This window comes from Esox lucius, chromosome 12 (assembly GCF_011004845.1).
Source record: "Esox lucius isolate fEsoLuc1 chromosome 12, fEsoLuc1.pri, whole genome shotgun sequence".
Classification (NCBI taxonomy): Eukaryota; Metazoa; Chordata; class Actinopteri; order Esociformes; family Esocidae; genus Esox; species Esox lucius.
The window spans coordinates 13222008-13234912 of record NC_047580.1 but is presented as its reverse complement, the minus strand read 5'-3'; the positions used below and the strand labels follow the sequence as shown (position 1 = coordinate 13234912).

The 12905-nt window shown below is 44.2% G+C and overlaps 1 protein-coding gene across 6 annotated transcripts in view; it reads left to right on the top strand.

Annotated features, from left to right (window-relative positions):
* Positions 1–12905, top strand: part of vps13d (vacuolar protein sorting 13 homolog D) — a 57383-nt gene that overhangs the window by 10783 nt on the left and 33695 nt on the right. For 2 of the 6 annotated variants that reach the window (XM_034296177.1, XM_034296176.1), the window contains exons 17-36: positions 2019–2109; positions 2237–2363; positions 3156–3336; positions 3773–3997; positions 4533–4580; positions 5858–6056; positions 6251–6467; positions 6880–7051; positions 7164–7282; positions 8229–8453; positions 8696–8970; positions 9165–9298; positions 9456–9611; positions 9850–10057; positions 10227–10301; positions 10438–10635; positions 10798–10887; positions 11358–11498; positions 11723–11851; positions 12419–12493. In XM_034296177.1, coding sequence (XP_034152068.1) covers positions 2019–2109; positions 2237–2363; positions 3156–3336; positions 3773–3997; positions 4533–4580; positions 5858–6056; positions 6251–6467; positions 6880–7051; positions 7164–7282; positions 8229–8453; positions 8696–8970; positions 9165–9298; positions 9456–9611; positions 9850–10057; positions 10227–10301; positions 10438–10635; positions 10798–10887; positions 11358–11498; positions 11723–11851; positions 12419–12493 — 3085 coding nt within the window. The remainder of the gene's footprint in view (positions 1–2018; positions 2110–2236; positions 2364–3155; positions 3337–3772; positions 3998–4532; positions 4581–5857; positions 6057–6250; positions 6468–6879; positions 7052–7163; positions 7283–8228; positions 8454–8695; positions 8971–9164; positions 9299–9455; positions 9612–9849; positions 10058–10226; positions 10302–10437; positions 10636–10797; positions 10888–11357; positions 11499–11722; positions 11852–12418; positions 12494–12905) is intronic. The other 4 variants (XM_034296179.1, XM_034296178.1, XM_020051612.3 and 1 more) reach the window with 3 other exon arrangements.

Sequence of the window (12905 nt, the reverse complement as noted above, 5' to 3'; positions counted from 1 at the left end):
TTTTTAGGTATAATTATGGATGTGGTTAAGGTTGTGAGTATATGGTTAAGGTTGTGAGTATATGGTTAAGGTTGTGAGTATATGGTTAAGGTTGTGAGTATATGGTTAAGGTTGTGAGTATATGGTTAAGGTTGTGAGTATATGGTTAAGGTTGTGAGTATATGGTTAAGGTTGTGAGTATATGGTTAAGGTTGTGAGTATATGGTTAAGGTTGTGAGTATATGGTTAAGGTTGTGAGTATATGGTTAAGGTTGTGAGTATATGGTTAAGGTTGTGAGTATATGGTTAAGGTTGTGAGTATATGGTTAAGGTTGTGAGTATATGGTTAAGGTTGTGAGTATATGGTTAAGGTTGTGAGTATATGGTTAAGGTTGTGAGTATATGGTTAAGGTTGTGAGTATATGGTTAAGGTTGTGAGTATATGGTTAAGGTTGTGAGTATATGTCAGAAGTATAGCTGTACAGTTAGGTCTGGAAATATTTGGACACTGACACAGTTTTCAGAAGTTTGGCTCTGTGGAGAATGGATATAAAATGACTAATTTATTGTATTAAACGTTTAGGAATTAAAACCATTTTCATACTGTACACAGTCCCCTTATTTCAGGGCCTCAAATATAATTGGACAAATTAACACAAAAATAAAGAAAATGTAAATTTTTCATATTTTGTCGAGAATCCATTGAATGCAATGACTACTTGAAGTCTGGAACGCATGGACATCACCAAACACTAGGTTTCCTCCTTTGGGATGCTTTGCCAGGCCTTTACTGCAGCTGTCTTCAGTAGTTGTCTGTTCATGGGTCTTTCTGCTTTAAGTTGTCTTCAGCAAGTGAAATGCATGCTCCAACTGGTTGAGATCAGGTGATTAACTCGGCAATTGCAGACTATTCCATTTCTTTGACTTAAAAAACTCCTGGGTTACTTTCAGTACGTTTTGGCTCATTGTCCATATGTAAACTGAAGCGCTATCCAATCAACTTGCTGAATTTGGCTCAATCTGTGCAGACAATATATCCCTATACACTTCAGAATTCACCCAGCTGCTTTTATCTTCTGTCACATCATCAATAAACACAAGTGACCCGGTGTCATTGGGAGCCATGCATGCCCATGTTACTGCCTCCCCCGTGTTTTACAGATGATGTGGTATGCTTCAGATCATGAGCTGTTTCAAGCCTTCTCCATACCTTTTTTTCTTCCCATCATTCTGGTACAGGTTGATCTTAGTTTCATCAGTCCAAAGAAGGCTGTTCCAGAACTGGGCTTATGAATGGTTTGCACCTTGTGGTGAACCCTCTGTATTTGCTCTCGTGAAGTCTTCTCTTTATGGTAGACTTGGATAATGATATGCCTACCTCCTGGAGAGTGTTCGTCACTTGGCTGGATGTTGTGAAGGGGTTTTTCTTTACCATGGAAAGGATGCTATGATCATCCACCACTGTTGTCTTTCATGGACGTCCAGGCCTTTTTGTGTTGCAGAGCTCACCAGTACTTTCCTTTTTTTTTTTCTCAGAATGTACCAAACTGTTGATTTGGCTACTCCTATTGTTCCTGCTATCTCTCTGATGGATTTTTTTTGCAGCCTAAGGATGGCCTGTTTCACTTGCATTGAGAGCTCATTTGACCACATTGTGGGTTCATACCAACAGCTTCCAAATGCGAATGCCACACCTGGAATCAACTCCTGACCTTTTACCTGCTTAAATGATGAAGAAATAATGAGGGAATAGGCCACACCTGTCCATGAAACAGCTTTTGAGTCTATTGTCCAATTACTTTTTTTGGTCCTAAACCCTACCTCCAATGTGGATGTGAATACCCTCAAATTAAAGCTGAGAGACATATTCATTATTTAACTGTAACTTGAATATATTTTGGTCAACAGCCAAAATGACTACTTGTGTCAATGTCCAATTATATCCAGACCTGTATATGATAACTACATATGTCTATCTACAATGTTTATTTTACATGCCCATGTTTGAACACGTTTGAACTTCATGTTTTCCTCTTCAGGTCCATGCTCTAGCTCTTGTGCTGAACAAGAAAACCAATGAGCTTGCTAAAGCTAGTGTTTCCAAACTGTCTGCCCACTGGGAAATGTTTGGTGAGTATCAACGTAATACTGCTGAGATCATAGCAACTGAAAATACTTTTGAATGTTGTTTATATTTTTTTTGTTCTTGAACAGTGTGATACAATGAATTTGCATCTAATTCTGTCATATGCTGCAGATGGTGACCTGGCATTGCAGGGGAGTCTGGGAAGTCTGTCTCTAAGCGACCTGACTCCACACGGTGACCTCTACAGGGAACGTTTCACAACACGAGGCGGAGAGGCTCTTGTCTTTAACATACACAAGTAGGCAATCTTCAGTTTGTACTGGAATCACTTGAAGGACTGTGAGGAATTAAGTACACTCCCTGAAAATAATTATTTGTTTATTTGTACTTTTTACTCATATTAACTGATCAAGGTAACCAATTTAACAAATGGCTGTGAAAAAGTACACTTAGCGATGATGTAGCAATTTAAATGAACACAATTATAATTTCCTTGGGCAGAAAACTTTAGAAAACCGCTAGTTTTATCATCCCATCAAATCGTTAATCAAAACTGGTGCTTACTTGGAAGGTCCACATACATTTCAAAAACTTGGTTTGGTCAGATGTATTGAATGATGGTAACTTTTCAGATCTATGAATGATGGTAACTGGTCCTGTGAAGATCAGAAGTTTATTTGGTCTTCAGAAGACAGACTGTTAATATTAAGTCATTCGTTCCACTGGATAATTTATGTAAAGTCTACACCCCTTAAACCTTTTCACATTTTGCTGTGTCATTTTAATGAATTACAAGTAGGATTTCCTTTTTCCCTCCACTTTCCTGCACATACTCTACACATTTAGAGTATTATGAAATGCAACTCTACTCAAAATATACAACTGAAATGTTATTATCAGTAATGTTATATGAAATATGTATTAAAAAATGCTTGAGTGTATGTACTTTCTCACAGCACTATCTACTTATGTGGCTTAACCTTTTCTGGTGCTTAGAGCAATTTGTGGTCCTTGACAAAGAAAATATTATATTGGTGATAGACCATTATTTTGACATTCATTTAACACTTGTCTTTGGTGTTCTCTACAGATATGGGGAGCTTGACCCCTGGCTGGTGCGGGAGTATGACATGAAGGTGTCTCTGCAGATGGCTTCAGTGCAGTACGTCCACACGCAGCGCTTCCAGGCTGAGGTGGTGGCCTTTATCCAACACTTCACCCAGCTGCAGGACGTCCTGGGCAGGCAGAGGGCCGCAATGGAGGGTCAAGCCGTGAGTAAGCAGAGAGCCGAAAGGCAGAGGCTCAAGCTGGTTTTCAGTTTATATATATTTTTCCTGTGTCCATGAATGTTTCTTATTGGATTAAACTTGCAACCTTCTTTAGCTTAGCGAACTGTAGTGTACAGCGTTACTCTATGGAATTCTGTCCTAGTCTCAGCCAGCTAAGATGGCTGAAGTTGTCCAATGGTGATGTGCCCTCAGGACAGTGTAGCTGTCTTTGTTGTGGGCTAACTGGATTCTGAACACTATTTGTGGCCTTCTTGGAAATCTCAACAGATGTACAGTATGTCACATGGCACTGCTTTAGAATAGCGCACAGGGAGTCTTTCCTAGTTTCTTCATTCGTGTGCCTCAATTTGCATAATGTTTTTACAATTCAAATGACCCAAATGACCCGACGTCTTCTCCCGCCCTCCTTCCCTCCTAGGTGCGTGAGCGGCCCCAGCGGTCGGCCCGTGTGCTGCTGGACATCGAGGCGGGGGCCCCAGTCCTGCTCATTCCAGAGAGCTCGCGCTCGCCGCGCCTCATTGTTGCCAACCTGGGCCAGCTACGTGTCCGCAACTGCTTCCTGCCAGCCGGCACCCATGGTACCTTCTCACTCCGAGACAAGGTAGAGAAACTCACCATGGCACATACCTTTTTCCCCTCTCTGGTGAGTGCTGGTAGCACAGCTAAGTCATATCCTCATGTTGTGCTGCTGAACTAATCTGGTCATATTTACGAAGCATTTACCTGACATTTCATAGGCTGTTGTGATTTGATGCCTTTTTGTAAATGGCATTAAGGTTAAATCCATACATTGTAATTATCGTCATTGTTTTGACTGCATTACAGTCTAGCACAAGCTTCCTCTGGTAACTGTGGTCACTAGCAAAGGTAGCTATTTAAAACCACTTTACCCCAAATCAGGCTGTTTGTGTAATTTAGGAATGTTGTTTTATGGTTAGTGTTTGTGATACATTCCTTACAGTACTTATACATCAGCCTGATGTCTTTGTACAGGTGTGGCATTCAAATGAAAAATGCTTTATGAATACTGGCCTCCCTGAGTTTTAAATTGAGCATGAGAGCCACTAAATACTAGCACTGTGTGAGAAATCTACCAAACTAATGACCACCTCAGGTGGAGTTTGATGTGGACTGTAGCAGATGATGTTTCATGACCATTTTGTATTTTCTTTGTGAAGAATTTGATATTGCATGCTAATTCGTACAAGGACCCTTCACACTACAAGGTACAGGACCGTTCTTAAGGTTTGCTGTTTGGTTTGGGGTGTGAACATTCTGCAGGTCAGGGCTCCAGACTGACACTCTACATGGCACCTCAAACAAAACTTCTTTTTTAGGGGTTGAAATCTGTATTTTGGCCTAACATTAAAGCGTATTATCTTCATGATTCCTGTGATTTAAATGTGATTTCTGTTGTTTTCCTGCCTGGGGCTGTGTCGAGCGAGCATCTCTCCTTTCTTGCAGAAAAGTCCTCAGGGGATAAATCTGCGTGTAACATTTTGTAACCCAGTTGCAGAGTGAACAGTCAGCCTTTTGCCACTGTCAAGGAGATGATATTCTTCACTTTGTGTATATGCTTTTTATTTCTTAGCTGTTCATTTTCAGTAGTCGTACACAGCAATTTTTTAAAACATGTTTACTGTTAAATTATTTCATAGCTTTCTAGCAGTCGGAATGAGATTCAGAGTTTTCAATCAAGCTTATCCAGTGCGGTAACAGTTAGTGCAGTCACCTTTTAAATATCTACTGTAGGTGGGACTACCACAAATGTAAACACTTTAGGGGACATACCGGAGATGTACATTTCCACTTAAAATATTGGGGGAAAAAAATAAAATTCTCCAATCTGAACATCGAGTCATATGAAGGACATACTAAACTATGAGAAACACACATCATGCCATCTCAGCATGTTTTTATGCTTGAATAAAATAAATATTAATATCCATAGCTCCATATGAATATGAGAGTAGTTACATCTCTACACTCTTATCAGTCAGCTTTTTACTGAAATCTGTTTGATTAAAGCTTTTGATTGCTGCTTTATTGAAGCATTTGATTGGCTGTATAAGATGATGACATTGCATAACGACACCCCAAAAAAATTACTTGTGGGCTTGTGCCATTAAGGGAAACATTTACTGACCCCAAGGGAACATTTTAGTCTGGAGCCCTTCTGCAAACTGTTGTTTTGTAGACCTCAATGGTTTACTATCTTTGTGTGTTTTCTCTCCTGAACCACTTGAGTTGCCTGGGGGTTTATTTGTATAATTCAGTGTTTCCCTGGCTATCTACTTCATAATTTAGTGATAGCTGTTTAGGCTCAGCAAATATATTGCACAAGTTGCTTTCCACAGTGTGATAGGAAAACACTCAAGGGATTATGTTGCTGTGCTTGGATAATGCAAGAAAGTCATCATCAGTGTGTCTTCTAGATGGTAGTGTTTGTTCTTAATGCAGTTAATGTTTCGTTGTTGGCTAACCTGTCATCTTGTTCCATCAGGATCGCGTGAAGGAGAGCCAATCACAAACTAAACCAACAAGGACAAATAAGGAGGATGATGAGAGTGAGAAGCCCAAAGCCTCATCCAGCACCCCATCTGCCACCCCCTCTGCCACCTCCTCTTCTGGTTTCTCCCTGGGAAGGCCCCAGGCATCAGCTGGAAGGTTCCCTGGTGAGGATGACCCGTTCCTCAGCCTGGGTGAGTCCAGTGACAACAAAACAGCGTTTAAAAAGCTGTGGTTGCAGAGTTCTGAACATGGGGGATATTGACACTGTGTTTCACAACAACAAAAGAACATGCGCACGAATCACTCTGCACTATACATCAGTGATTCTGTAGGTATTTTAAATGAATAATGGGAATAATCTGCTTGATGTTGTTCGTCTTCTCAGAGGACCATGTGTGTCTGTTGGACTGCATAGCCCTGGACCTTCAGGAGATGGACATCTTTGCCGCTGAGCGTCTGCCCCCCCAGCCGTGGGACAATGCCGCAGGGAAGCAGGCCGACTCAGACCTGGTCTTCCCCTCATACTCAGTCCGCCGAACCGCTGCGTCCCTGCTCAAGGAGCGCTGCCGCCTCAAACTCAAAGTGGAGCGCAACCTGGACAGGTGAGTCTAATTGGAAAGATGAGCACTATTGGTCTGCATAAGACATTAGTGTGTAGACTTCAGCTTGAACGCTGCTGGCGTCTTGCTAATATAATTAACAACCATTGCCTCACAGTGCATCTGGTGCTAGCTACTCCTTGTGGTCCCTCGGCAGATAAACCATCTCAGTCATGGTTGTTGGCTGGGGAATGCACTCTTCTTTAGCACAGCTTTGCTGGCAAATGCTTCCTGGTTGAGCATGTAGTGTTCATCAGAGAACATTCCCGAACCTGCTGTAGCGTTGTTCCCCTGAGACATGGACATATCTGTGAATTGTATCCAGAAAACACTGGAAGAGGGAAGAGGCTGATGTTATATTTAAAATATAGTTTCTATTGATTTTTACTGATTGTTTCATTTCTTGACTGAATAGTGCTCTGAGCCATGCAGTGCCAGACATGACCATTCACGGCAGCCTGTCCTCGGTGCACTGTTCTCTGGATCTGGAGCGCTACCAGCTGATCCGAGGCCTGCTAGACAACAACCTAGGAGAGCCTATTGAGGAGTTCCTCCGCCCGTACAACCTACAGGACCCCAGCAACTATGTATGTACACACACACACACACACTGCAGCAGACTTTCAAGTATACACTGTTAATTCACCCCCAGTGTTCCTCTAAGAAGGTTTCTGACAGTGATTCCATGTGTGCCTACAGACGGTATTAAGTGGTGATGTTTACACTAGCCTGTCCGTCCTTCTGGACATGATGAACGTCAGTTTGGAGTTGTTGGACAGCCCCAAGGTGACTGGTCAGATGCCGTGCTCACTAGCTAGGTTGGTACCTCTTCATTTTGACCCCGAGGATTTATTTTAAATGTTTTCTTTTTTGCCGGACCGCATAAGCGGAGCAGGCCATGAAGAGCAAATGTCTCTTTTTGACTGACTGGCCGACTGGGTGACTGCCCCTTGTTAAATAGCGTAGTGGTTAGAGATGTGTACTCTCTCACGGTTCCGGTGTTCAAACCTCGAGGCAGTCAAAGCAAATTATGCGTTAGGGCTTGTTCAGGAGAGACAAAAACTTCTCTGGCCATAACCTTCAGAAGCTATGTTATAGTAAGCCTAAAATAAAACTGTTTACGGTTATATTTCGACTGTTTCTTGAGGATTTTCAAAGTATGCATGCATGCTTTTTGGGGTAATATACAGTATCACAAGCCCTTTCGCAGTAAAAGATTAGGGGTTTCCATGATTCTCATCTTTTCACTAGATGAAAAATTCAGTTAACGTCACCTATATTGATAGTTATTGTAAGACAAACGAGCGCTGTCCTGCTGTGAAATAGCTTTGGCAGTGTATCTTCTTGTCTTGCTGGCCATTGCTCAATTATTATGACTATTCCAATTAGGAAGTTAGTCGATACTAGTAAGCCTATTACTGACTAATAAGACGTTAGAACGGCCATATGCAAACGCAATTGATACTATTTGTGGTGGAAGTTAACTTAATAAGAAACATTAGTCAGTTTAACACAATGCTTAATAGTGTCTAGTGAAATATTTAAACTTGGCGTGATGTTAATGCGTGACAAAATTATCTAATTTGGAGACACTATCACCTGCCTCACGTCTAGCTTCGTGTCTAAAGACGCAGCCTCTCACATGGGAGACCCAGATTCTAATCCAGTGAGGGTAACAAGAATCTGAACTAGGCTTGAATTGTATTTACCTTTGACATTCAATTTCAGTGTTCCTCGCTGACGTGCTGGTCTCCTCCCCTGCAGGTTTGATTTCATGAAGTCCAAGCTGTTGTTTGAGAGCTTCTCCAATGGCTCCAAGTCTGTGAATTTGGTGTCACACTCCCTGTTTGCGTATGACACCCGTTACACCGGGCCTGGAGTGAACACGGGCATCGGTGCCAGGGGCAAACACAACGTGTTCGACTGCATCCTACAACCCTCCAAGACGGGCACCAACCGGGCCACCCTCCAGCTGGAGCTGCATTACAGGTACATATCACATGTCTTTGGATTTGGAAAGAAAGAGGGGTCCAAGCACAGAGCTTGGTGAAACGCCACGCAATTCTTTTAGCCAGGCCTTTGGGCAAGAATGGGCTCTGGACAAAAGCAGTTCACTGCATAGGGAATAAGATACCATATTTCCCATAGTTCTTTAGGCTTCACATTGACGGATACAGGCCGACACTTACTAATTTTTCTTTTCTACTGCCTTCTTGGTTCTCTCCCATCAGGTCCACCAGGGACTCCTCCTGTTTCACTGTTGTCCTCAACAACCTGCGTGTATTTCTCATCTTTGATTGGCTGCAGCTGGTCAGGGACTTCCTACGCATGCCCGCCGAGAAGGGGGCTGCTGACGCGCCGCGCCAGCGCTGGCCCAGCGGTAACAGTGACCCGGGCGCCACCGGGCCTGTCATGCCGAAGACAGTCAAGAGCGGCGTGGTCACCAAGAGGTCCACTGTGCCGGTCCTGCAGGATCGCTACCTGGAGGTCAAGATCAACGTGACTGGTGAGGAGCAGCAACGCCTTCATTTAACCACGGAAATCCTGTCAGACATACGCATTCACCCCTAGTGTACAACAGAGATGCAGTCTTTGATGAGCGTTCATTAAGATTTCAGGCTGATTGACTTACAATCGGCGGTTCGCCAATGTCTTTTGTTTCACCGCAAGTTAATAGCCGTAATCACTGCTGATTTCCAGGCACTGAATTTGTGGTGGTGGAGGATTCGTCTTGTCTGGACACCAATGCCATCATTCTGAAGGGCACCACTGTACTCACATACAAACCTCGTCTTCTGGATAGACCTTTCTCTGGGAGCCTGGCCGGCATAGAGGTGACTCGCCCAGACTTCTTTTCTGACCCCGAAACCAATAACTGATAACAGCTGTCTGTCAATTTACGTGGTATGGGTTGTAGAGTTGGATAGAAGGCACAGAACCTGTCAGCTAAGTGATGATGGCGTGTTGTCATGTTGGTTCCCCTCTATTCAGGTGTTCTCTTGTCGGCTGGGCAGTGAGCAGGAGACGGCCCTGTCCATCATCGACCCAGTCAACGTGCAGGTGGAGCTGTGTGGCAGTCCCACCTACCAGAGCAGCTCTGGCCTTCTGGATGCCTTCAACGTGGCAGACTTCCCGCCGCTACTGGAGGTCAGCGTTCAGTCAGGGGTGGAGGGTTGCCAGTGTTTCAGTACACTCTGCAGAAGGTCCACTGAAAAGCAATTTACTTGTTCTCCTTTTCGACATGTTTAGGCCCATTTCATGTCTACTGACTGAACAGTCCCAGGGTTTATTAGAAAGAAGACTCTCTTGTGATTGTAAGAACATTACCTCATTGTAATCACGGTAAGGCATGCCAAACACCTACAGTTCTCTTTTGCCCTTGTAGATCCAGTTCCCTGCTTTGGACATCCGTCTTTCTTACAATGACGTTCAGCTTTTCCTGGCAATTGCAAAGTCCATCCCCACCGCCAGCCCTCCCAAGCCCGGTGACAGCGCTGACGGCACCCTGGCCCTGGTAGTACCGTCCGCGGCCAACCCCGACACCTCCGCCTCCCAGAAAGACAACTTCAGGCACAAGACAGAGGCCCTGCTCGGTATGTGGGGATGTTATTTGGTGCATTGGGTTTAGATCGCTATAATGCAAACATTTCTATTCCTTACCTCATCCTGGCACATAGCTGTTGAAGTGTTAGAACTCACAAGCAGATGCGTATCACAGGTTATTCCCATAACCCAGGTATGATTGGATATTTTTATCCCCAGAGGGCCAGCTGACTAGGTTACAGGATCTGGGCTTCAGGAAGGAGGACTGCAAAAGCGCCCTGATCCACTGCAAAGGTAAGAAGGCTCCAGCTGCCATCTTCTAACATGACACGTCTCTTACCGGGTGTGACATAAGGCTGTTGCTTCTCTTACTTAATAATATTGGTTGTACAAAACCGTCTTCCCATCTGTGTGTTTGTGTCAATCCCAGGCCAGTTGGATCAGGCTGCCACGTGGCTGCTGGAGAATGCAGAGACCATGGTGGGTCAGGCCTGGGGGAGCTCAGACCGGGCCAGCCACTCATCCCAGCCCCTGTCCGGGGTGGAGGTCAAGGCCGAGAGCGTGTGCATCTGTTTCATCGACGACTGTCTGGACTGTGACGTCCCGCTGGCCGAGTTCACCTTCTCACGTCAGCTCAACTCCCTTGGCACTTTTCCCGTTTGAACGGAGCTTAACCTTTTCAGGGCATATTCACTGTCTTTTTGGTGGTCTGAAAATGCCTTGTGTCTGTTAATGGGACGTACTGTATTTGTACTGCAATTATATAATTGTGTCAGACCTCCCCATGCAGGCCTCTATGTGCTGCAGCGGATCGGCTCAACCCAAGAGGGCAACGGCAGCTTCACTTTGTCAGGGGACTACTATAACAGAGAACTGTCAGGTGAGAGTGCTGGAGACGCCACCAGGGGGCAGGCACTTCAACATCCTCTTTGATTCATTACAGTCTAAAAGTTGCCAGTGAGGCGGTCACTGTTTTCAAAAAGCCATAAAAGAAAACAAGAAAAATTTGAAAAATAATCTAAAAGATATATTGGGTTTTGAGTGGGTGAATCCATTATTTTGTGATCACATGTGACTTGATGTTATAAAGCAAATGTTACCAAGACAAGTAGGATTTCCACGTTCTGAATCGTTCAGTAAGGTTTTCTCTACCATTTTATTTAAGTGAATATCCAAAAAGATTTTGTAACTTGAAGCAACGGTACCTTAATTAGTGCTGGTCTGTAGTGGATGAACAGGATTTTCCCCTTGTATTCCTCTTGCCCAGACATGTAAAGGCAGTGTTGATGTGTATGAATGATCCTGTGATGATCTTAATCACTGGTGTGTGTGTGTGTGTGTGTGTTTCAGGCTGGGAGCCCTTCATTGAGCCCTGGCCCTGTTTTCTGACCTGGCAGCAGCAGGCTGCGGGACGCCTCCACCCACCGCGCCTCAAGATGGCCGTCCGTGCCAAGCAGAGGCTGGACGTCAACATCACCTCCGTCCTCCTGGGTATGACAGGCTCCGCCCACAGTCTGTACACACGACGTCCTGACCTGGGCTCCCGGGGCTGCGGCCTAGCTAGTGCTCAAACAAGGGAGCAGGCTTTCATTTGGGACAGATTCCTGGTTTTCTTAAGCACAGTGGCATAGACATGATGTTTGGGTCAAATGCAACGGTTGGACATGATGTGTACCGATCCTCACCTCGCTGCCATCCTCTTCCTGGCTACACAGAGCAGTACAGCCTGACCAAGAGCTCCTGGCTGGCTGACTACTGCAAGGAGGAGGAGGAGCAACCTCCCCAGGCCTCAGCAGCCCTCTCCTGGATGGGCTCCTCGGTGGACCCCCCCTGCTTCGGACAGAGTGAGTGATGTTGCCCCCGATTTTACACACATTTGTTACAGGCTGGATACCCACTAATGACCTTTTGACCCCACCAAAAAGCATTCAACACATGCATCGAAAACCTGCCTGAGTAGTCACTGCCTTGGTATGGTTATTGCACCGTGTTAGATGAAAATGTTGCACCAACAAATGACTATTGACGGACTATGTCAGAATGATGGATTATGTTTTCAGGCTTGCCCTTCTAAAACAATGTGAACTCTTTACTTGAACCCTCTGTCCTAGGCCTAGATAGGTGTATTCTGTCCAAAGTTGTGAAGACTGTGCGTATGACATGTTTTGTCCTTGTTATGGCAGCCTTGTACTCTTGGCCTTATGGTGAAGGGTTTCAAATCAAAGGGAGATTTTTTTCTTTTTTTTCTTGGATCCAAGTTTGTTGATCGGTGGTATGAACATGTAAAACACACGTTGCCACGTTGCCATAGTTAGTAAAATGACTTTCCCCTTTCCCTAAACCTTTCCCTCTGTTCTGACCCCTTGCATGTCTGTCTTCTCTCTGTGGTAACTATCTCTCTCTGCTGTCAGGTGTCCCTCTTGCCTACCTTAGAACTAGGAGCACAGCCAGCTTGACTTGCCTTGAGCAGCAGATTCACTCCAGAGGTACAGTTCATAGATCAAGGACAGGGAAGCACTGGCCTCACTCTTATAGAAATAGAATTACTAGAATGGGAATCCATTTGTAGAATTGGTGGAGTAGTGTTAACTGTAATTCTATTTCTATGGTCTTAACTAGGTTTGCATAATTCCAGGAACTCAATTATGGGAACTTTCAATAAATTGCCAGTTTTTTCTAGAAATACTGGTTGGAATATTTTACTGCTCATACCCTCCTGATTCCAGGAATCATCCAAACTGGATTTTAGGAAAACATGGGAATTTATTCCTGAAATCTTACAACTCTAGCCTCCACACCATGGGTTTCCCCATCTTAATGCTTTTTCTTTATCTTATGAATCATCGCTAATACAGTTTGGTTTAAACTGTATTGCTCTTTGGGCTGTATTCCCAGTTG